At 42.0% G+C, this 23,551-nt stretch overlaps 2 protein-coding genes across 4 annotated transcripts in view; both read right to left on the bottom strand.

The window, feature by feature from the left end:
• LOC308080976 (uncharacterized protein) overlaps positions 1-23,551 on the bottom strand; it is a 1,029,623-nt gene that overhangs the window by 764,814 nt on the left and 241,258 nt on the right. The window lies entirely within an intron of this gene.
• The window catches only part of LOC308080974 (von Willebrand factor D and EGF domain-containing protein-like), a gene marked incomplete at its 3' end in the record, with an annotated part of 44,152 nt that continues 35,594 nt past the window's right edge, over positions 14,994-23,551 (bottom strand). The window contains 8 exon segments of the mRNA XM_080457381.1: positions 14,994-15,026; positions 17,061-17,222; positions 18,300-18,436; positions 19,042-19,240; positions 20,172-20,357; positions 20,360-20,416; positions 21,275-21,651; positions 22,170-22,432. Coding sequence (XP_080313507.1) covers positions 14,994-15,026; positions 17,061-17,222; positions 18,300-18,436; positions 19,042-19,240; positions 20,172-20,357; positions 20,360-20,416; positions 21,275-21,651; positions 22,170-22,432 — 1,414 coding nt within the window.

Consider the following 23,551-nt stretch of genomic DNA (forward strand, 5'->3'; position numbering starts at 1 on the left):
ATATAATCTGCACATAGGTCAAAATACAATATGTTTAAGGAAGCGAGTACTTGTGTTAGAAGGCCCTTTCTCGGGCAAGCACATGTCATGATTAATACAAGTAAAAACACAATGTGAGTTACATACAAATAGAAAATATAAACTTTGATCCCTATCAAGTATGTCATACATTGCAAAAACATACCTTCTCAGATAAGCATTTCATGTTATCTTTATCAATTGCATATGTATTCATTAATACAGTCTTGTTGTTTGCAATGCACTTTAAATGAAGTCTCCACCAAGTGAGGCTTGAACTGGCAACCTTGCTGTTGTGAAACATTCACTTAAGCGGGAAGCCATTGGACCAACAGACCTGATGCAGTGAAAACGGAGGTCAAACAGATGATACCATTTCACGCAAATAACTGAAAAATCCTGGGTTTAAGTGTTTTTCAAACTGCTCAAAATTGCGGACAATCTAAGGGCGGAGAGAGAGAGACATGGAAACGGAATAGATTGAAGAGAGAGAGAGACACGGAAACATAATAGATTGAAGAGAGAGAGAGATGGAAGCAGAATGGATTGATTGGACATCTCAACCTATTGCCATTAACAGGAATCGAACCATCAACCTTCGAATTGACAGGCTGCAACACTACCTATAGTGCTATAGCTTTGTCCAGGCTGAGGTTGTCTGTTGAAGATAACAGTGAACCAGTGAAAGCAGCCGATCTACAAGCCCAGAAAGAACGTTGCTATCTGAAAGGTTTTGAGATTGTAGATCGGCTATTTTCAGAATGAAGTATGTCATACATACTTCATACCCTCTCAAATAAGCATTTCAGGTTATCTTTATCAATTGCATATGTATTAATTGACACAATTACTGGTAGTGTCTGTTGATATTTATAAGTATTTCCGTCCATTATGAACCAAGCCTCTGTGTCCCGAAATACTCTAGATCACTGGTTCACAAACCATTTACCAATAAAGGCATTTGTGTGTCTCCTCGGAACGAAAACTAGTGAAAGTAGCCGATCTACAAGCTCACAAAACGTTGCTATCTGAAAAGTTGTGAGATTGTAGATCGGCTATTTTCACAATGAAGTTTGTCATACATTGCAAAAACATACTCTCTCCAAGAAGCATTTCATGTTACCTTTAACAGTTGCACATTTATTAATTGAGAGAGAGAGACATGGAAACATAATAGATTGAAGAGAGAGAGAGATGGAAGCAGAATGGATTGATTGGACATCTCAACCTATTGCCATTAACAGGAATCGAACCCTCAACCTTCGGATTGACAGGCTGCAACACTACCTATAGTGCTATAGCTTTGACCAGGCTGAGGTTGTCTGTTGAAGATAAAACTGAACCAGTGAAAGCAGCCGATCTACAAGCTCAGAAACACGTTGCTATCTGAAAAGTTTTGAGATTGTAGATCGGCTATTTTCAGAATTAAGTATGTCATACATTGCAAAAACATACCTTCTCAGATAAGCATTTAATGTTATCTTTATCAATTGCATATGTATTCATTAATACAGTCTAGTTGTTTGCAATGCACTTTAAATGAAGTCTCCACCAAGTGAGGCTTGAACCGGCAACCTTGATGTTATGAAACATTCACTTAAGCGGGAAGCCATTGGACCAACATACGAGGCATGACTTTTGCCTGTTTAAAGTTTGCACTTTCGAAAAATCGCTATAGCGCCCCCCTTTGACCAATTGGAGTAAGATTGGTTTCAGTAATATTTGGAATGACCCTCAACATTAACGCAAAGTTTCAAAGAAATGTGAGTCTGCATGTATGTGTTAGGGGCTGATGAATAATTGTCATAAAACTGCAATATTCATTGGCTCATTAAAGCTTCATTTTTTCACTTATGGAAAATCTTTTGCATCAGTTTGTCGGCATAGGTCCAAAGTTCATGTGTAAAACGTTTCGTGCAGATTACTCAAAAATCCCAGGAGGAGATAGGTTTTAACTGTTTTTCATATAATTCAAAATGGTGGGAGATCTAAAGGTCAGAGGTCAAAAGTCAGAGGGTTAAAGTTGTTCATCATGAGTAGACGCATGTGTGTATTGAAGTTTTATGGCTGTAGGTCAAACAGGGCATGAGTTGTACCTGTTCAAAGTTGGCATTTTCAATTGAGTGCTATAGCGCCACCTTTTGACGAAAGATTGTGAGATTTATTTCTTGATAGTTTTTCATGACCATCTACCATATGGCCGAGTTTCGTAAAAAGCGACAGCACGGTTCATCAGAACTGCGAAAAGTGGCAGAAACAGAATACGTACAATAATAAGACAGGTCCAGAGCTGAGCTCTGGCCCCGTAATTAGAGTCCACTTATACAAGTGGCACCGAAAAGGTGTAGGCTGAAGCCGTGGCTTATTTTGCCTACCCTTTTTGAAACTTATTTGGTTAGAAAAGAAAAGAAAATGTAGTAACACATTGGTTTAACTAAACTAATTTCATCAGATAAATTAATAGAATAGAAAAGAAGAATCTACGCAAACATTGTTTTTAACAAAACTAGAACAAGTCTAAGGAAAAGACAAAGCTTTTACATACACTGTTTAAAGAGCAACAGAAGTTAAAAAAATTCAAAAAGTTTCACAACAAAATAAATATCAGTTTCAAACATTGTTATAGCGAAACAAAGCATAATTCAGAAGGGCTATCCAGGCACCAAGACAGAAAAAAAAACAAAAACAAAAAAGTCTGGTTTCACCTCGTACAATCTGATTCTATGGTTCACCATACCGTGTGTTTTTTTTTTACCACAGAATATGGGTCAATTTTTACACACCGATGCTTCACCATACCCTACTCTGTGGCTAATTGGTCACAGAATAAGGTTCTGTCTCCACACACAGATTTACATACACATACATACTCACCACAGCTCATACACCCATTTCATGCTTGCACACTTATACACATACATACAGTACTTACACTCACACAGGCATGTCACTATGTCCAAAGAGAAGCATGATTATACAGGTCAGCTTTGTCTGCTGTATATTGATTTTTTTAATTATTATTAAATGTTAGTTGGAATGCTTTATCATAGTACTGTTTTATACTTGTTTAATACCTTGTTTTTGAACATCCTTTTAAATGTGGTGACTGTTTTGCAATTTTTTTGTTCTTTATCTAAGTTATTCCATAAAGTAACCCCCTTTACCGATATACACCTGCCTTTTGTGTTGGTCCTTGCACTTCTTGTTTTAAATAAACACGTCCCCCTGAGTGAATACTGGGACTCCCTAGCCTCGAACAGCTCCTGCATGCAGGGTGGAAGTATTTTATTATGTGCCTTGTGCATGATAACAGCTGTATTTAGATCCACTAGATCTTCTAGTTTGAGAGTTTTTGTACTGATGAAGAGTGGGTAGGTGGGTGCAAGGTAGTCACTTTGAGTTACAATTCTTATTGCTTTCTTTTGTAGCATGTAGATTGGTTTGGTGTTTGTTTTGTATGTGTTCCCCCATACCTCCACACAGTAGGTTAGGTATGGAAGTATGAGGGAGCAATACAGTATGTAAAGTGAATTATTATTTACTTACTGTATTGCTCCCTCATACTTCCATACCTAACCTACTGTGTGGAGGTATGGGGGAACACATACAAAACGGATTCTGAATGCTTTATAGAGTCTGGAACTACACATCCCCAAAGCCAAGAACGGATATCGTCATATTTCCATTTCTACGAAGCAGCAAGCTATATAGGCTTCTATCATTTTGATTTATATTAGGAGAAATTTGCACAACTGTAAAGATTAAACGGAAACAGGGAGGTGGTGTCATATCCATTTTATCCCCGGATCATTTTCAGAGCTTCCGTTGCACCAGACTGCATGACGGAAGCATTTGAAAATTGTGGGAGGAAACAGTCTGGATGGCCAGACTAATCAGTCAGTGGTGATTGAGCTTCCTGTTAGACAACTTGTATCTGCATCATGCCCACAGATGGTGGGCTGTGAGGATATTGCAAGTGGGCCGCCAAATAATGGTAGCCAAGCGGGGCCATCAGCAGCACCAGCAGAGGAGAACCCTCTAACCATCTCGGAGAGAGAAGTGCGTACAGCCTTCGCACGGGTCAACATCCACAAGGCAGCCGGACCTGATGGGATTCCAGGCCGGGTCCTTAAGGCATGTGCAGACCAGCTGGCGGGTGTCTTCGCTGACATCTTTAACCTCTCCCTCTCCCAGGCTGTGGTCCCTGCAGGGTTCAAGATGTCAACCATTGTGCCCATTCCCAAAAAGGCCAAAGTGACATGCCTGAACGACTGGAGACCTGTCGCTCTCACCCCGATCGTCAGCAAGTGCTTCGAGAAACTGGTGAGGGAATACATCAGCTCCACGCTACCTGCCTCGCTGGATCCGTGGCAGTATGCATACCGCAAAAACAGATCCACCGACGACGCTATTGCCATGGCTCTCCACACCGTCCTCTCGCACATGGACAACAAGCTGCTGAAGGACAAATATGTACGTATGCTGTTCGTGGACTACAGCTCAGCATTCAACACCATTGTCCCAGCAATACTTGACAAAAAGCTCAGAGACCTAGGGCTACACCCAAGCATGTGCGACTGGATACAGGACTTCTTGTCCAACCGACATCAGGTGGTGAGAATGGGCAGCATCACTTCCGACCCCCTGACCCTCAACACCGGAGCACCCCAGGGATGCGTGCTGAGCCCTCTCCTCTACTCCCTGTACACGTATGACTGCATAGCCACACATGTCTCCAACACCATCATAAAGTACGCGGACGACACGACAGTGATAGGCCGAATCGTCAACAACGACGAGTCTGACTACAGAGAGGAGATCAACTCACTGGCACTCTGGTGCCGGGAGAACAACCTCTCTCTTAACGTCGACAAGACCAAAGAACTGATCGTGGACTTCAGGAGGCCGCGGAGAGACCATGCGCCCATCCTCATCGACGGTGCTGCAGTGGAAAGGGTCAGCGAGTTCAAGTTCCTCGGAGTACACATCGAGGAGGACCTCAAATGGGAGACGCACACCAAACACGTGAGGAAAAAGGCTCAGCAGCGACTGTACTGGCTCCGCCGCCTGAAGAAGCTCGGAGTAGGACATCACATCCTCAGGCTGTATTACAACAGTTCTGTTGAAGGCATCCTAACAGGCTGTGTCACGGCCTGGTACGGGAACTGCACTGCCCGAGAAAAGATCAGCCTACAGCGAGTAGTGCGATCGGCAGAGCGGATAATGGGAGACGAGCTCCCAGCGCTCCAGGAACTGTACAAAAAGCGGTGCGTGGTCAAAGCCAAGCGCATCATCAAGGACAAGCACCACCCAAGTCACAGACTGTTCAAACCCCTACAACGACCGCGACCGGGCAAGGGGCTCTACCGCAGTATCAAGAGTTCCACCACCAGGTCTGGTGTAGTTTTAATCCGGCTGCTGTCAGAATGCTGAATGAGGCATAAGCCTTGTTCAGCAGCCTGACAACAGGCGGTGCAGACTTTTTCTGGCTCTTCCTGAACACACCTGTGGATTATACCAGGGACAATGACTTGGACTTAGCTCCCCCTCGGACACACCTGTGGACTACACCAGGTACAAATGACTTTTTGTTGCACTCCCTCATGGAGCTACTTGCGGATTATACTAGGGTCAGTCCACCCTAGGTGGACACGCACTGACCTTTTGCACCTTAATCCCATGTATAACGCACTGACTTTTTTTGTCGTTTTTATTGTGCTCTTTTTTTCTTTTTTTTTTTCTCTAAGCACCTTAACGTCCATATGTATATCATGCACAGTATAAGTATAACATGCACAGTATACATACATTGCTGCTATGCTCAGGCACCTTAGTTTTTTATTATCTCAGGTACTTTGTAAATATGTAGATAACTTGTCTAGCCTTCTGTTGCTCTCTTGTTTTGATCTCCTTCCCACCTGCCCTCACCCCTCTTCTTCTCCCCCCCCCCTCTTCTTTCTATGGAAATTAACGTTGCGATGGGAACGATGTACAAAAACGAATTTCACCCACTTTTTTACCTTGTAAACCTGTGATGTGACAATAAAACTGATTCTGATTCTGATTCTGATTAAATGATCATAACATGCTCTGAAGATGCACAAGGCCTACGTCTGATCACTTAACACGGCAGCCCATTCAATCCAGGAACGCATCTCTGTCATTTTAGATTTATTTGGCTATTCAAAAATAGCAGATATACAAGCTCAAAACACTTTCCCCCCCCCCAAAATAGCAGATCTATAAGCTCGTAGCGCGGCACTCGGTGCCGGCTACGAGCTTAAAAGTGCTATTTTTGAAAAAATCATTAAAGTTAGCAAATGTTTTGACTCATTTTTAACTCACATTTTTAACTCAAATCTTTGCTTCTGGGGGTTCTACAAGTGGCTTCTAAATCCTACAGTTTTATTTTTAAAACGTATGTTTCTATATCAGTCGTTCTCAAACCTTTTCATGTCAAGGACTTATGTATTTGGCCACGGACCCCCATCTCAAAATATTTTGTAATAGGACCCCCAAAAGCAAAACTTTGAGTCAAAAATGTTCCCTTTAAATATATATATATATATATATTCAAATATTTGCACACATTTTCACGATTCCAAAGAAATCTCAAATGACACAGATGCGTCCCCGGATTGAATGTTAAGTGGTCAGATGGGTGGACACGAAGCTCTGGCTTCCATAACTAAAGGCAAGGTAACCTGACTGATGGCTTGCAGCTGGGGAGCTGCTTAACGTGTGCAGTCTTTGCAGAGTTCGTTAACATTTCATCTGCAAAATGACACTATCCAAAAACCTACAGAGGAAAGTTGACAGTGAAAACTCTATTCAAAGAGGAGTGGACAGCAAATTATGCGTTCATCTTACCTGTGCGTCAATGAAAAGCTGTTGTGTTGTCGTGCAATAAAGTATTGGCTGCCCGCTTGCAAGGAATATAATGTTATACAGAACCACAAGACGAAGCATGGCTCCTTCAAAGCGCTCTTGGAATGTGCAAGCTTAGATTGCACTGACAGCAGTTTGTGCACAGCAACAGGAGTCGCTCTGCTGCTTAAAGGACGACTTCACCCATTTTCAATCTATCTTCATATAATTGGTCCTCACTAATAAACTCATAATAAAATGGTACCTTTTTTTTATTAACGCAAGAACAATGGCTTCTATTATTGCATTGCAACTTTCCAGGAATAGAAAGCCAGCAGTTTCTATTCGCTTGGATTCCCCATCGATGATGTCACTGGTAGACGGGATTCTGAACTGTCCACAGCCCTCGTGTGAGACACAGACAGTAGATTTTTTTTTACCATTTTATCATGAGCATTAGTGAGGACCAATTATATTTAGATAGGTTGAAAATGGGTGAAGTCGTCCTTTAAGCAGCAATCAGCTGATTAGATCCACTCTCTACGTGGATAAAAGTAACTTATAAGCATTGTTCAGGTGGGGATAGATATATTCTCTATTTGGACATTATAGCTATAACCAGGGATGCACTGGTCGCTTCACGCGACACCACGCAGTATTCTTTTTCACGCACAGTACAACTGTCCATGCACATGCACGCTAGAACGCGCCCTCCCCCCCCCTCGATTCACGAGCCAAGTACCCAAATGGCTACTTTGCATAACCGGTTTACAAGTGAGTGTGCAAATGCATCCTCACTCCTCGCATACTGTTACGGCCCCAGTCTAGGGGAACTGAGGTGCAACATGATGACGTGGAAACCCCTCTTGAAACCTCCCAAGGAACCACCAGCAAGCAAGGCTTCAGCCATACAATGGGTTTTTCATTGTATTTCTTCAGGGTGGGTGAATTGTTATGAAATATAAAATAATAACTAAACAATACAACCCTAACTAAAACTACCCAACGTAACAAACCAAAATACAATCACTAGCCTAACTCCTACTCCTCCAAACACAAGCAAAAAGAGAACCCAAAAGAATGAACCCCCAACCCTTACCAAAACCCGGCTGTTTCAATCACATCATACGTTCAGGGATGTAATACAGAGAACATAAAATGTGTGGCGTTGGATGCTGGGAGTGAAGAGGGAGGACACCTGGTGCTGAGCAGAGCTGGCCTTTTATCCTCCTCCCACACCAGCCTGGGACCAATCACATCCTGGTCACCGCCTAGTTTCTCAATCATTCACTCATTCACTCACTCACTCCTCTACCACTCCCTCAGCTCACACACCTGCCACACATCACTCTCAGCAGATCACCTCACACCAGGGAAAAGAAGGTTATACAGACCTACATTCCTATGTCTATATATGGTACAAAGACCCCAGGGTCGTAACAATACACAGTAAGCAACACAGCATTTTGGCTTCAGTAGCCGCTGCTGCCAGTATCCTATCTGCACGCAGCAATGCCTCAGCCACCGTCCACGAAGAGAAAGATACTCGTTCAAAGCAAACGTTTAGTTTCAGCTCCTATAATTCCAGGCATTCCTAGAGAAGATGTACAATGACTAAAACTAAGCTAAACACTAGTCATTTCAATAAGCCAATCATTGAATAAACCAACCAAGCCCTATTTTATACTTTTGCTATTTAAAAAATGCTGATATGCAAGCTCACAATAATGATTGGTACTATAAGTATATTTTGTTAACAATACCTAATTAAGTATTTCTACATTGTGGTACTGCTACTTTAACTTAAGTAAACCTTTTTCTTTTTTTTTAAACCCCACAAAACCTCAAAAAACCTTGTACTCAATTCATAGAGTAACCACTGACTGCAGGTGAGACCAGAGGCCCTGAGGGCGGGGCTTGTTTCAATTGAAACAGGTGAAACATCGCTAAGGACACCTATGGGTGAGACAAGGATGACTGAGTGACTCCATGACGTTCAGAGAGAGATGTAAACAAGAGTTTATGAGAAAGAAAAACAACTAGCTGATACTAATGGCAGCCTGCTGTAGTACTGTAGACCACCAGTTAGAGTGTGCTGTAGTACTGTAGACCAGTAGGCCCCAATCATGTTTGATGTCAATGACAACTTGCATTGTTGAGTGTCTGTTGTGAAGCATCAATCATCTTCTAACCATGCACCTCATGTATATCATGGCTGTCGGGCAGAAACCTCTTATCTCCCTATTTAAAGTCTTTATATTTTATTGTGAATTAATGCTTTACTTCATAGTGCAACAGTGTCTCACAAAAGTAGCAAAAATAGCTATTTTCTAAGAAAAAAGAATGTGAGAAAGACTTTTTTTTAAATTATTATTTATTTTGTCATGCCCCATTCCAAGTGTGTTTGCATTATATATAACACCAGCGTTACTGTTCCAAAGAAAGTAAATGTGGAGATTTAACAGCCTCCTCTGTACTTTCAGCAGTGGTGTAATGATCTTTTGGTTGGTAGATCTTGTTGAAGCTGGTAGTTTTAAAAGTAGTTTTCAAGTCATAAAAGTGTTCACCCACGTTAGCTCCTTGCAAAACAAAACACTGTAGCCTAATGTATTACACATAATGTTTATAATGCATTATATCAGGGGTCTTCAGAGTTCTTCAGCCCAAAGGACCCCTTAGCTGAGACAGAGATGAAGCAGAGACCCCCACCACATATTATATAACATTGTGTTGCAGATTAGGCTTTTGCATAGATTTCCTAGATAGCTTCATAGACTGGTTTGACAGCACTATCATCAGGGTATGTTGGATTCATGTTAATGTGTATTTTCAGACATTTAGAACCCTCAATACTTAGTAAACTTGACCTTACACTCTGTACTTGGTCTGCTCTTTTTTTCCCTCTACACCAAACCTCTTTGCCGAAAAGTAGTCGATCTACAAGCTCACAACGCCTCGCACTGCGAGGCGTTGTGAGCTTGTAGATCGGCTACTTTTTGGCTAAAGTTCTCCACAGAATAGGGAAAGGGTACTAGGGTTCAAGTGGTTAATGTAAAAATAATGATCCTATCACACAAAGATTTGGTGGCCCCCCAACTCTGAGGACCCACTAAGGGTCCCGGACCTCCTGTTGAAGACCCCTGCATTATAGACACAGGCTTCATAGAAAGTGTTACAGAGATATCTTGTGTGCAAGTGGAACGTTTGGCCCAAGGGTGGCGCTAGAGGAAAGGTCATTGGGTCATCCAAATAGTAGGTTCATCGTTCAGGGAGCATGAAGAATCATAACAACTTACATGATAATTCTACCAGTAGTTTTACACACATCTGGTTTAGTGTTAGTAGACAGACAGACAGACAGACAGACATTCTCAGAGCTCCACTACTAGCAGGGATTATAATAATTATAAATACACATGTATGTAGCACTTTGCACTAACTGTTTAATTAATTATACATTAACTTACACAATACCACTATAATAAATATGTTATCAGGAACAAGTTGGAAAGCCTAGAGGAAACACAATAGAAAACACAAGAACTATTAGAAAAAGTGAATATAAAAAGACTCAGTTCTCCACTGTGAGTTTCAATCTGCTTTTTATTAGAACAGTTTTTTTTCCTGTATTGTTTGAACACATTACTCACACAGAAGTGTCTTTTACTAAACAGTTCACACTGTCCCTAAACTGAGTCATGTTTGACTAAATGACACATTTCATTTTGAAACCTCTTATCTACATACTTTAACCTTTTGTGTTTTTTCATCATACTACAGTGTTACACAAAAGTAGCAAAAGTAGCAGATCTACAAGCTCTAAACGCGGCGCGAAGCGACACGTTTTGAGCTTGTAGATCTGTTACTTTTGCTATTTTCAAATTTGAATGCTGAAAAGTAACATTTGGACATTATGAGGTTTCCCCGATGGGGACAATTTACAAAATATCCTAAAACACTGGTTTACACAGTGAGTCACCAGGGGGCGACAGAGGACCATTTCATTTTTCCAAAATCTTAAAAAAAGCTAAAATAACGACCTGCAATCTATGTTTGCCTTTTTTTTTTTTTTTTTTCTTTGTTATATATTGCTGTTCCTTAGCATGGAAAGGTTTGTGAACCCCAACATAAGACCCCAAAACATCAAATACATGACATGAAGTTATTTACATCTATCATTACATAATGACCCAATTAACACTGAGGAGTCACACACGAATGTGCGTGTGAGTGGTGTGTGCGCGCATGTGTGTGTGTGTGTGTGTGTGTGTGTGTGTGTGTGTGTGTGTGTGTGTGTGTGTGTGTGTGTGTGTGTGTGTGTGTGTGTGTGTGTGTGTGTGTGTGTGTGTGTGTGTGTGTGTGTGTGTGTGTGTGTGTGTGCGCGCGCGCGCGCGCGCGTGCGTGCGTGCGTGCGTGTGTGTGTGTGTGTGTGTGTGTGTGTGTGTCTCTCTCTCTCTCTCTCTGATGATTAACTAAATAATATTTACATAGATCACTCAGGGTTAAAGGGCATTACCTCCCCGTAAGGCAATTGGTTCAGTCCGTTCATTGACAAAACTGCATTATACCTTAAGTTTGTACCATTTTAAAACATAACATTACCACTTGCTTAGTCTATATTTCAGGACGGAATTGAGGCTTTCTTTCCAAATAGTAGGACATTAACTCATTGCTGTGTGCCAGTTCAGTTCAAGGTCCAGATGAGTTCTGTTCTTGGTTCTGCTGGGTCTCCCAGAGAGACATTGGAGCTGGTGGCGTCCCGGCTGGGCTGCAGGACCACCTCGGTGGAGGTGGCCCACTATCTGGACCAACACGACGAGCTGAGACACCTGAGGGAAGAATTCCTGCTGCCTAAAGTCACAGACCTGCCTCCGTGTGAGTTAACATTACACATTAATCATAGTATAGGCTACAGTAGGTCAGTGGTTCTCAAACCTTTTAATTTCAAGGACCTCCTTAACTCTGAAAGTGTACAAATGGAACCAAGTGGACCCGTGAGGGTCCATTTGGTTCCATTTGGTACACTCTCAGACCTGTAAGGGTCCACTGCAGTATGAGCGAATAGAGGAAGGGAATCAACTTCGTTTGACCCGGAGAAGCCGGTCAGCTGTCCCGGCGTCGGGTCAAACAAAGAGGCTTATTGGTCAAAAACCCAGATGTGTGTCTCAACAAATAGGCTCTAATTGAAAAGTTTGGTAGTGACCATTGGTTTCCAGAAATATAGTTCAATTCATAATAAATGATAAACTATACAGAAATCAGGGTTTTTTATGGGAGTAGGTTTGTTTACACAATTGTCATTATGCACAATACCATAGCAGGCTATAGGCATTGTTATTAGCTTATGCAAAAATATAAACTAGAGGCATGTAGGAAGATAGCTAAACTTCACCATTATCTACACATACAAGTAATTAGATCTAGAGAATGTACAATAATGTCTGTTCAGATCAGAGTTTGACTGCTACCTCTATACCTACAGTACGTAGACAGTAAAGGAATTCTGGACTAAATATTGGACCAAATTGTGTCTATCAATACACCAGTTGTGAATGTGAAAATATATTTAGGAACCTATACGTAAATACATGTTCACAAAGAACCTGTTGGATAAATGCTGTATAAGTTGCCATTCCTTAAAACATATTTTACAAACCCCTGTACTGTCTCTTGTCTGTACAGCTGATCTCTCACTTGTCGACAGCACTAAAGAATGCATCTATTTTGTGGGAAACGCGCTGGGACTTCAGCCCAAAAAGGCCAAGAGATACCTGGACGAAGAGCTGGAGAAATGGGGTAAAACGTATGTTTATAATTATTATATTCTAATATTTATATCATATGAGGGTGCTGATAGGGCTAGGCAATACACAAATATTATATCTACAAGCTCACAACACATCACATGCTGTGAGCTTGTAGACAAATAATATTATCGTCACATTGGATGTTATATTCACAATATTGACAATCATATTGTTGTCATATTATTTCCAGGGGTGTTCATGGTCATATTGTTGTCATAATATTATTTCCAGGGGTGTTCATGGTCATATTGTTGTCATATTATTTCTAGGGGTGTTCATGGTCATATTGTTGTCATAATATTATTTCCAGGGGTGTTCATGGTCATGTTCAGGGCTCTCGGCCGTGGGCCTGGGCTGAGAACAACATAGAAGAACTCATGGCCAACGTTGTTGGTAAGATCAAATGTTTTTCTTTTCTTCTTTCTTTCTTTTCCTAAAAACACAGCGATCAGTCGACTCATCTTGGCATGTTTTCATGCATTGATACAGACAGTAGGAAAGCTGAGAGGTTCTGGTGGGATGTGAGTCTATGTCCATGTTGGTTGTAATGGGAAGTGTCTGAACTGCTCTCTACCTGAACCTGACATACCTATTCTTGGCACACATTTAAAAAAATGTCAAAGATTTTCTGAAATGTGACACGTTTAGAGCATTTAGGCCATGTTCACTATTCCTCATACAACAAATCTTGGGGCGGCATGTGGCTCAGGAGGTATAGTGGCCCCTTGGGAGTCAGGAAGGTTCCCGGTTCGATCCCCGGCTCCTCCTGTGTTAGAGTGGAAGTGTGCTCTACTGGGGTAGGTTTGGGCCTTTATAGCTGGTTGTTGAGGGAAAGCGACCACCCAGCTTTTTATAGCCTTTGCTGGGTTTCAGGTCCCGTGATGTTTCAAGTTACAAGCATGTGAACTCTGACCTTTTAGGATTCCTCCTCCACCTGAGTGGAATAAAGACCTCTGAATTGTTTTGTCTTTGTCACTATTACTAGTAATACTGTTTTCCTGTACTGTACATCTTAACATAACACCAGTTATGTTAAGATGAACACACTTATCACACCTGGGAGCTGAACAGTACAACCACAGCTCTATACTGTTGGTCACTGAGCAGCTCAACTGGAGTAGTTGGCGGTTCATTACTTTGCTCAAGGGCACTTGCGGTGTTGAGAGAGGGGTGAGGGGTGGTTATTCACTTCCCCAACCAGATTTTATTTGCCGGTCCAGGGGGTTTAATGGCAGCTTTTGATGCTACTTTAAGTAAGTTAAACAGATCAGGAAGATGCAGGACTGCAATGTCAGGAATCAAACGTCATATTTTATTGTAGATCTCATCACAGCAGAGAGACTAATGTCTCCCTCCAGAGCTTCCCCCTCCTTCAGTGTTACCATTACTAGTGCCTTGCCCATTTGTGGCTTGCCTGCTGTTCTGTAATGCATTGGTTCTCAAAGTGGGGTCCGGGGACCCCCAGGGGTCCTTGGGGGGGTTCCCGGCAAAATGTGTTAATATAGCATCACAATAACTTTTACCTTTTATACTTTGGCTATTCAAAAATAGCAGATCTACAAGCTCATAGCGCGGCACAGAGTGCCGCGCTATGAGCTTGTAGATCTGCTATTTTTGAAAAATTGTGAACATTTTTGCAAATCTTTGAATATACATGACAAGAAATAACTGAGCCTGCCTGCCTGCCTGCCTGCCTGCCTGCCTGCCTGCCTGCTAATCTGCACCTCTTACTGGTAAGATTTGATCAAATCAAACCCTCTTTGGGAGTAGATTCAGTAAATGTCATGTCCTTGTAGTCAATAGGAGGTGAAAAAGTATACATACTTATAGTAAAGTGTAATATTTCTAATTTGATATTTTATGACAGAACAGCTAAAAAACGCAAAAGGAACTGCCAACATATTACAGTCCAGGGCTATAGGAATAATTTTGTGTGAATCAGTCTAGAAGCACCTAAATTGATGTAACCCAGGGCATGCTCTAATGATTTAGCAAGGGTACATGAGCCATTAACGCTCTGGATAATCATTGTGGCCAAATCTAATATGGCCACCACCTGAAAAAGGTTTTGGCTAAAGCTTTTGAACCAGATGAGTTATAAATTAGCAAACTTGGTGTCTAAATCATGTTTTTTTTGACAATTAGACAAATGTTTGAATGCTTATCTTTATGACTGGGTGTGGCTGGACCTCCATTTTGCATATTTCAAAGAAAGAAATGGAGGATGGCGCAAGCTTTACTGGCATCTGCAAGATAGGTCCAGTACGGTTCCCAGGTTCTGACATGCTGAATCAGTGCAGGTTAGGTGGTACCATTTACCAACATCAGCCTTCCCTGACAATGGGAAAATGAGTGCAGGTATCTCAAAGAAACTCTGGTCACCCTTACTTTGGAGCCTGAAAAGATCGACTTTCCATGTCCAAAGATTGGAGTATATGGTCATCATCATATACTGTACGGCAAGAGCCGTGGTGGCCACATCAGAGTAGATTAATCCTGACAGTGGCTTTTCTCAGTCCCTCAAGAACATTCCTCCCACCCAAGCTGCACTGATTCAGCATGTAAAAACTGCTACACACCAGCTCCTATTGGAATCAGACAACCTCCGTCCAACACAATATCCCAGATTTCAAATTGGGCTGGTACTGGGACTCCATGACTAGTGTGAACCTTACTGGACCTATCTTGCCAGTAAAGCTGTTTCTGTTGTAACACCAAGACCATAATGTGATATAAACATATTGTAAACAATTCTATACACCTTTGACTATAGTACTGTATGATATCATACTAGTCAATGGTGTATAGAATAGTAATACTATATAGTATTACATTTTATGCTGAGCATTGTTGAACATACTGTATTAGCTGTAGCTGTAGGCCTATCCTCATAGGAATTAGTTCTACTGTTAAATCATTATTGTTTCAATACAATTACATTGTAAGATAGATTGGTTGTTTCATAACATAGTGGCCATATTTGTGATAATCAAATTAGTGTCCTCTAGATGGATTAAATCATAAAGATAAGCATTCAAACATGTTTCTAATTGTCAAAAAATATGATTTAGACACCAAGTTTGCATTCATAGCTCAAAATGTGGTTCAAACTTTATAGCCAAAAATGTTGTCAGGTCATATTGGATTTGGCCACTATGATGACCCTGAAGGTCGCTGGCTCGGGCGCCCTTGCTAAATCATTAGAGCGTGACCTGGGTTACATCTGGGACAAATGTGGTGCTCTTAGATTGAATTTGTGCAAAAATATCCCTATGGCCCTGGACTGTAATACATTTCTAGTGGTTTCTATTAGATGTTCTGTCAAATATCAAATTAGAAATTTTACACTTGTTTCCCTAAAAACATAAGTATTCTGAACATTTTGAGCACCTCAGTAAATCTGTAGCTCCAACGGTTTAGCAGATAGAGCCATGTTGGAAGTAGTGCACCGGTTATGGTCATTTTAAAAAGGGCGTGGTCATTTTCGGGTATTTCGTCCCGGATAGAGAATTAGTCACAGTTCCTAAGTTGTTCCCTGGGGTCATATTAGCCAAGAACAGTTGAGATATTCTCTCCTAAATGAAGTGCATACATATCTTAGCCAGGTCCAAGACTAAGGGCAGTCTGGTATTTTTAGACACACTGAGAAAAAGCCTCTGAGAAAAGCAGGCTGTTGTTCCGGAGGAAACTTTAGTTGCCAGGAAATAAGGGAAGCTGGTTTAATTTTAACCCAGGCGTCTTCACCAAGGGGTCCGGGACCCCCAAGGAGTCCCCAGGCACTACAGGGAGGCTGCCAAATCTTTGTGTGATAGGATAATGTTTTTTAAATTAACGACTTGAACCGTAGCACCCCTGTTCTGAGTGGAACATTAGGCAAAAATAGCAGATCTAATCTGCAACACAATTGTATACACTTTGTAGTCCCTGCTTCATCTCTCTCTCAGCTAAGGGGTCCTTGGCCTGAAAAACGTTGAAGACTCCTGCTTTAGCAGTGCAGTAGGCTACACCAGTGTATCCAAAACAATGGGTCGGGACCCATTTTTTTATCCCGACCCATTTTTGGGTCATGAACCCATTTTTATAGGTCACAAGTATTTTATTGTTATACGTTTCCTTTTAAAATTATTATTTCAAAAGATAAAAAAAATGTAAAAAGATCCTTTTCTTCATAAATCTGAAACAAATACATAATGATAATAATAATAATAATAATGATAATAATAATATTTTCCAAAATAATTTCAGAAATAAAATATATATATAAAAAACTCCATACATAAAAAAAAGCTTTTAAGAAATTGTGAAATTGGAAATATTCAAGTATCATAAAAGTTCCTCAAAATGGTACTGATCTACTCTTAGCGTTACCTGGATCTCCCAGCGTGCGTAGGGCTTGTCATCCATCATGAAGTCCTCTGTGTGGGCGGCCATGTTGCTCAGGGATGGAACGGCACAGTCCAGAACCTTGGAGCTGAGGAACGTGGCTCTGGTCCTCTGCTTCTCACCTGGAGACCACTCACCGTTCATGTACTGCGGACCACCCACACACACGCAGACACACACGCAGACACACACACACACACACACACACACACACACACACACACACACACACACACACACACACACACACACACACACACACACACACACACACACACACACACACACACACACACACACACACACACACACACACACACACACACATCTTTAAGGTTTTATAGACGTCTGACAGACAAAGTAAAAAAAAAAACATGACAGTCCAGTGTCAGATGTTATGCTCATTGTTAATGTGGTCTGGAGGAATGGCCAGTCAGTTAGAAAAGATCTTCCAGTTGTTTGTTGTTTAAGTGTGTTTTTTGGTGTTTTTTGTACCCATTTTTCTCCCCAATTTAGTCGTGATGCCAATTAATTCCTCCCCACACACATTTCTACTGACTCACCTGCCCCCAGGAGGAACCCCCACCGGGAGGACGTAGAGCCTTCGTCCTACTCCTCCCGCCCAACACTCCCTGCTGACAGGTGCCTGCAGTGACAAATATCACCCTCCCTGCCCGGCTTCCCTCCCCCCGAACACGGGCCCAATTGTGTTCATATAGACGCTTGACAAAGCCTTTTCAGGGACAGGTAGGTTTGGATAGAACTTCCTTTCCTTGACCAATATTAAGATGTGTTTAACCCATAGAGTTAAAAATAATAGAGAGGGCACCAGAAATCTCCTCCCATCCACTTGCATTGAGTTGCTCACCCAGCGCATGGGCCTAAATCACCCCTTCTTCCGGGTTGGAAATTTGGTGGGCGCGGCCTATTTTGGGCCTCAGTGCGTCACAGAGGTGACGCGTTTTGCATCACAGAAGCGCGCAGCCTCGTGGCCTGCCCCAGGCCTGCCGTACCATGAATGGCCAGCATGTCCATTTGGCTTCAATGAAACCACTGGGTTCTGGGGGCTTGGTTTAATGATTAAGTGAGACAAATATGCAAAACAAATAAATACAAATAAATATATATATTTTTTCACAGCACCGTAGCTGGGGACCCCCTGGAACCCCATCAAGGACCCCTGGGGGTCTAGACATGTGTGGTGATCTTGTGAAGGGTTCTTACCGTCAGCCTGGTGGCCAGACAGCTGAGGTCTGGGGACTGGATGAAGCCCAGGCCAAACACCCTGACACTGCGACAGTCAAAATGCCTGATGTCACACAGCCCTCTGTTCTCCAGGTCTGTCACCTCCACCGGCTGACCTATCAGGAGACAGAGAACACTGTCAGCCAATCAGAATCTGGAGGAGATATTAAAGTCTGACCTATCAGGAGGCAGAGAATACTGTCAGCCAATAAGTATTATATCGGCAGGTTTATACTGTAGTCTGACCTATCAGGAGACATAAATCTATTACTCAATTACTCAAATGTTATGCTACTGTTATGTTATTTGGAGGCGCTGTTAGGATTTAAGTGTCTTGCTCATGGACACTTTGACACAGAATGGGTCGACCCAGCGACCTACCTACTCATCTACGGCAGTGTTTCCTAAACAATGAGTCGGTTGCGTTTCCTACAAAAGTATTTATCATTTCAAACAATTACGTTTTTCCTCCAGAACTTAAACAAAGTCTAACATTTTCAAAATAATTTCAGAAATGTAAAAACAATAAAATAAATTCATAAACCCTGTATATATGCTATTTTCCCTATTTTTGAAATACGGCTTAAGTTATTAATTCATAATGTTTTTTTAGTTTGGGTTCCCGAGGAGACATCAAATGTATCTTTTGGGTCTTGAACTGAAAAGTGTCGCAAACAGTGACCTACGCACGGGCGGCCCTCAGCAGGGTTAGTGTACTCACTGATAGCCAGGCTGCAGTCGTAGAAGCTGTAGCTGGGGTAACACTGACAGCCCCACTCGGTGCAGTGTCCGTTCCCGTTGCAGAGGTTGGGGCATCGCAGGGCGGTCACCACCTCCCCCGGAGCTTCGCCCAGCTCCACCACACGCACCGTCCGGTTGTCCAGCAACCTCCTCTCACACTCATTCTCCAAGTATGGAACCTGCACATAAGCAATATATATATATATGTTTTTAATCCAGGGAATTCTCAAAGTGGTGTCCTGGGACCCCCAGGGATCCTTGATGCATACAAATCAGTTTAAAGGGATAGTTCACCCAAAACTTTACTTTTCTTCTATCGATTAGTCACCCCATGGAGACTTGAATTCATGGATATGTTTTTGTTTTTGTCGCGTTCCTAAGCCAATAATTTGATGACCAGCGGACCGGTAGGCAGCGGTAGGAGAGACAAAGGAGACTCTTTGTGTCTCCTACCGGAACCGCTGCCGGTCATCAAATTATTGGCTTAGGAATGCGACAAAAACAAAAAAATATCCATGATTTCAAGTCTCCATGGGGTGAGTAATCGATAGAAAAAAAGTTCACAAGTCCTGAAAAGGAGTTCAGAAGTTCATACTCAGAGTCACTGGACTGTTTTGAAGATGGGGATGAGAACTGAGGAGTTAAGAATTCAGACTCTTGACAGTGAAATAGAAACGGTAATTCTGTACTCTGTCTGATTACCTTATGTCCTGTAACTGTTGGCCCAAACAGCATGTGTATTATTAGTGCATGTGAGTTTATGTTCTGTTTGTCACATACTCTGTGTCTCAGAAGTCAATCTATGCTCTTGCAAGGGCCTAGTTCAATTGCATATGTCCTTCTCTGACCACAAACGGTTCATGTCTGTGAAGACTACAGGAAAGAGACAGAGGAGAAAACTGTTAAATCAGCTGGGGGGCAGTGTGGATTGGGGCATCAAGGCCACTGTGGCCTTAGGGCAGATCATTTTTTGAAGGGCAGAAGGCCAAACTGTGGGCCAACGGCGGCCATGGCCTTCATGGCCTCCCTGAAATTCCTGCCCTGCACGTGGGTCCTTGACATGAAAAGGTTTTGAGATTCACTGATCTAAATATAGACAACGCTCCTCACCAGGGCCTCCTCCCAGGCCAGGTCATCCTTCAGCTGGAGGTCCGGGATGCAGAGGTCCACGGCCTCGCCCAGATGGCGGCCCAGCAGCCTGCCGCACACCGCGCCCACCGTGGAGTTGGCCAGCACCGCCTGGCACACCTCCAGGGCCTTGGCGGAGGTCAGGCCGCTGGGGGCGGGCCAGCGCGGCCGGGCGGCCGCCCGGGTGTAAAGAAACAAAGTGCATTTAATCGGGTACTTTTACTTGACTTGAGTATTTCCATTTTTCTTTATACTTCTAGTCCACTACCATGTTCAACTCTAAGTTGAAAGTATGTCACCAAGAAGATAAGAACGTCACACATGAAAGTGAATGCGCAAAATAAACGCTCAGCTTACGCTGCTCCCATATGCTGCGCTAAGGCCCCTATACTCCACTACAATTATTTTACAACTTTAGTTCCTAGTTACTTTGCAGATTTAGATTATTGCAAAACATACATAAACCACTTAAAGGAGTAGTTCACCCCCACAAAATATTATTTTATCAATTACACACCCCATGAAGCATTGAATTCGTGGAGATTTTTTTGTTTTTGTTGCATTCCTAAGCCAATAATTTGATCACCGGCGGAAAGATGCTAATGTATCCGGTAGGAGACTCAAAGGTGTCTCTTTGAGTCTCCTACCGGAAATGCAACAAATATAAATTATTGGCTCAGGTATGCGTCAAAAACAAAGAAATCTCCATGAATTCAAGGGGTTCATGGGGTGTGTAATTGATAGAAAATAAGTAATTTTTTGGGTGAACTATTCCTTTAAGCCCCATTGTATACTTCAGCAGCTAGAAATCAGCCTATCTACAAGCTCTCAACGTGTCGAATCGCAATGCCTTGTGGGCTTGTGGATTGGCTATTTTCGAAAGATTTTGTAACATTTTTGAAAACCTTTGAAAAACACCTCGGACAATCTTCATAATGAGTACTTTTACTTTTGGTACTTAGTAGTATATTTTGTGACAATACTTTTGTACTTTTATTCAAGTAGCATTTCGAATACCGGACTTTTATTTGTAACCTGTAGTATTTCTACATTGCGTTTTTTCTACTTTTTCTTCCACCACTGACCTCCAACGGGAGCGTCTGCCTCTTGGGCCGGTCCGCCGAGAGGGGGAGGTCTTCCCTGAGTTCTCCGTCGAGTTCGCCCCCGTCGTCTCGTCCGGTATCTCGGAACGTCCGAGACTCGGAGTCCGACTCGGCGTCGATGATGCCGCCTCGTCCGGAATCCCGAAAAGCGTCGGAGTGCCTCTTTTGCAGGCGGCGGTTGTTAAAGTCGTACGTGTCATACGATGTCCGTTTGCTTGGTCGGTTGAGAGACAGAAGGACGTCCTCTTTCAGCTCTCCGTCCAGCCCGTCCTCCTCGTGTTGTCCGAACTCTCTGTACGTCTGGGAGTGTCTCCTCTCCAAAGGATGGCTGCTGAATGAGGACAGGTCCAAGATGCCGTCTGCAAGGTTAAGGTTATATTTGAAGATGTTTGACAACAGGGCTGAAGTTGTAATGCTAGCATTGGTGGAAAAAAATAATCACATTTTGTACTTAAGTAAAAGTATCAATACTGCAATGTATAAATACTCCATTGGAGTACTCCAACTCCAAGCCATGTTGTCAAAAATAATGAATATGTAAAAAATAGCAAAAATGGCCTATTTATAATCTCAAGCTTGTAGATTGGCTATTTTCGCAATTTTAAAGATTTCTAACATATTTCTTCCATAATTGGACGTATGAAACATTGACAAAGACTAAAACTAAGCACATCTCTACAATTTTAGTTTGTTTTATTTAGTCTTGTAAACACAACACACACAGTTTCAGTTAGCTATAGTTATTTTTGTTGTAAAGCGACATTTTTATTTTTATTTCTGTTAACTAGAATGCTTTTCGTTTAGTGTTTGTTTAGTTTTTTTCCCCCTCTCAATTAAAATTTCCCTTATTCGGTTAGTTTCAGTTAACTATAACAACCTTGGCTGAGTGGCTCGTCCTCATCCGCTGAGCTCTTCAGGTACTCCAGCGTGGTGTCCATGGAGGGGAACAGCGATGTGTAGTCCACATCGTGGTGGTCCATGCAGGCGGAGTGGGCCGAGGAGCGGGTGTACAGGTGCCTCATGCCCCTGGCCGAGGGCCGGACGGCGCCGTAGCCTTTTCGGCACTGGCAGAAAGGCCTCCTGCTCTCCTGCTGCGTGTCAGCGGGAGTTTTGTCGAATAGACTCTCGCCGGGAGCTATCCTAACACAGAGACAGAGGAGGGGAGGTAAAACACCTGGACAGAGCAGGTTGATACAGTGCATGGTTTCCAGTGGTGGAAAGTAACTAAGTATATTTACTTAAGTTCAATGTTGAGGTATTTGTGCTTTACTTGAGTATTTCCAATTTCCAATATTTTTTTTACTTCTATTCCACTACATCTCAGAGGCAAATATTGTACTTTTACTCCACAACAATTATTTGAAAACTTTAGTTACTAGTTACTTTGTAGATTTTGATTATTATTTAAAAATATACATTAACCACTTCAGCCCTATATACATTTCGGCCATTTGAAAATGCGTAGAATGGCTTGTAGATCAGCTATTTTCAAAAGATTTGTATAATTTGAAAACTTGAAATGGCACATTCTGCATAATGAATACTTTTACTTTTGGTAAGTACATTTTGATGCTAATACTTTTGTACTTTTACTCATACTTTTACTCGTACATTCTGAATTCTGGATTTTTACTTGTAACAGAGTATTTCTATATTGCAGTATTGATACTTTTACTTAAGTAAAAAAAATGTGGTACTGATGGTTTCTGCTTTTCACTCAATTGAAGGATGCTAACGAAGCAAGGAACACTTACAATTTAGGTATTTAGGCAGACCATAATGGAAACAAGTACCCAGGACTTTTTTCAGTTATCCCTTTAGCCTAAATGTCTTACTGTACCTCGTACCGCGTTTTCATTTCTGACAAATAAAGTAATCAATCAATCAAAGATGCGCTTATCCAGAGCGACTTACAATTGTGAGATTGGAATAAATAAGCAGAGTAAGCATCAACTCTAGTCAATAAACAACAATGTAAATAAAATAGTCACATAAGTAGTGTTCAGAGAGAACAATAGTATGAAATTAGGATAATATGTAAACAATGAACCTAGCATCTGTCTAAACAACATGCTATCTAAATAACAATAACATTTATGGTAAAAAACAACAACTAATTGCAATATTTCCCCTGGACAAGCAGGGATGCCATCTTGTGAAGTGTACAAGTTTGGTCTGTGATGGTGGAGACCTGCTTTGGAAGGACACAAGACTTAGGACCTACGGATTGCAGCTTTAAGTTTAGTTCTATGCTCTACT

Source organism: Gymnoscopelus braueri, assembly GCF_963280865.1.
Source record: "Gymnoscopelus braueri genome assembly, contig: SUPER_24_unloc_1, whole genome shotgun sequence".
NCBI lineage: Eukaryota > Metazoa > Chordata > Actinopteri > Myctophiformes > Myctophidae > Gymnoscopelus > Gymnoscopelus braueri.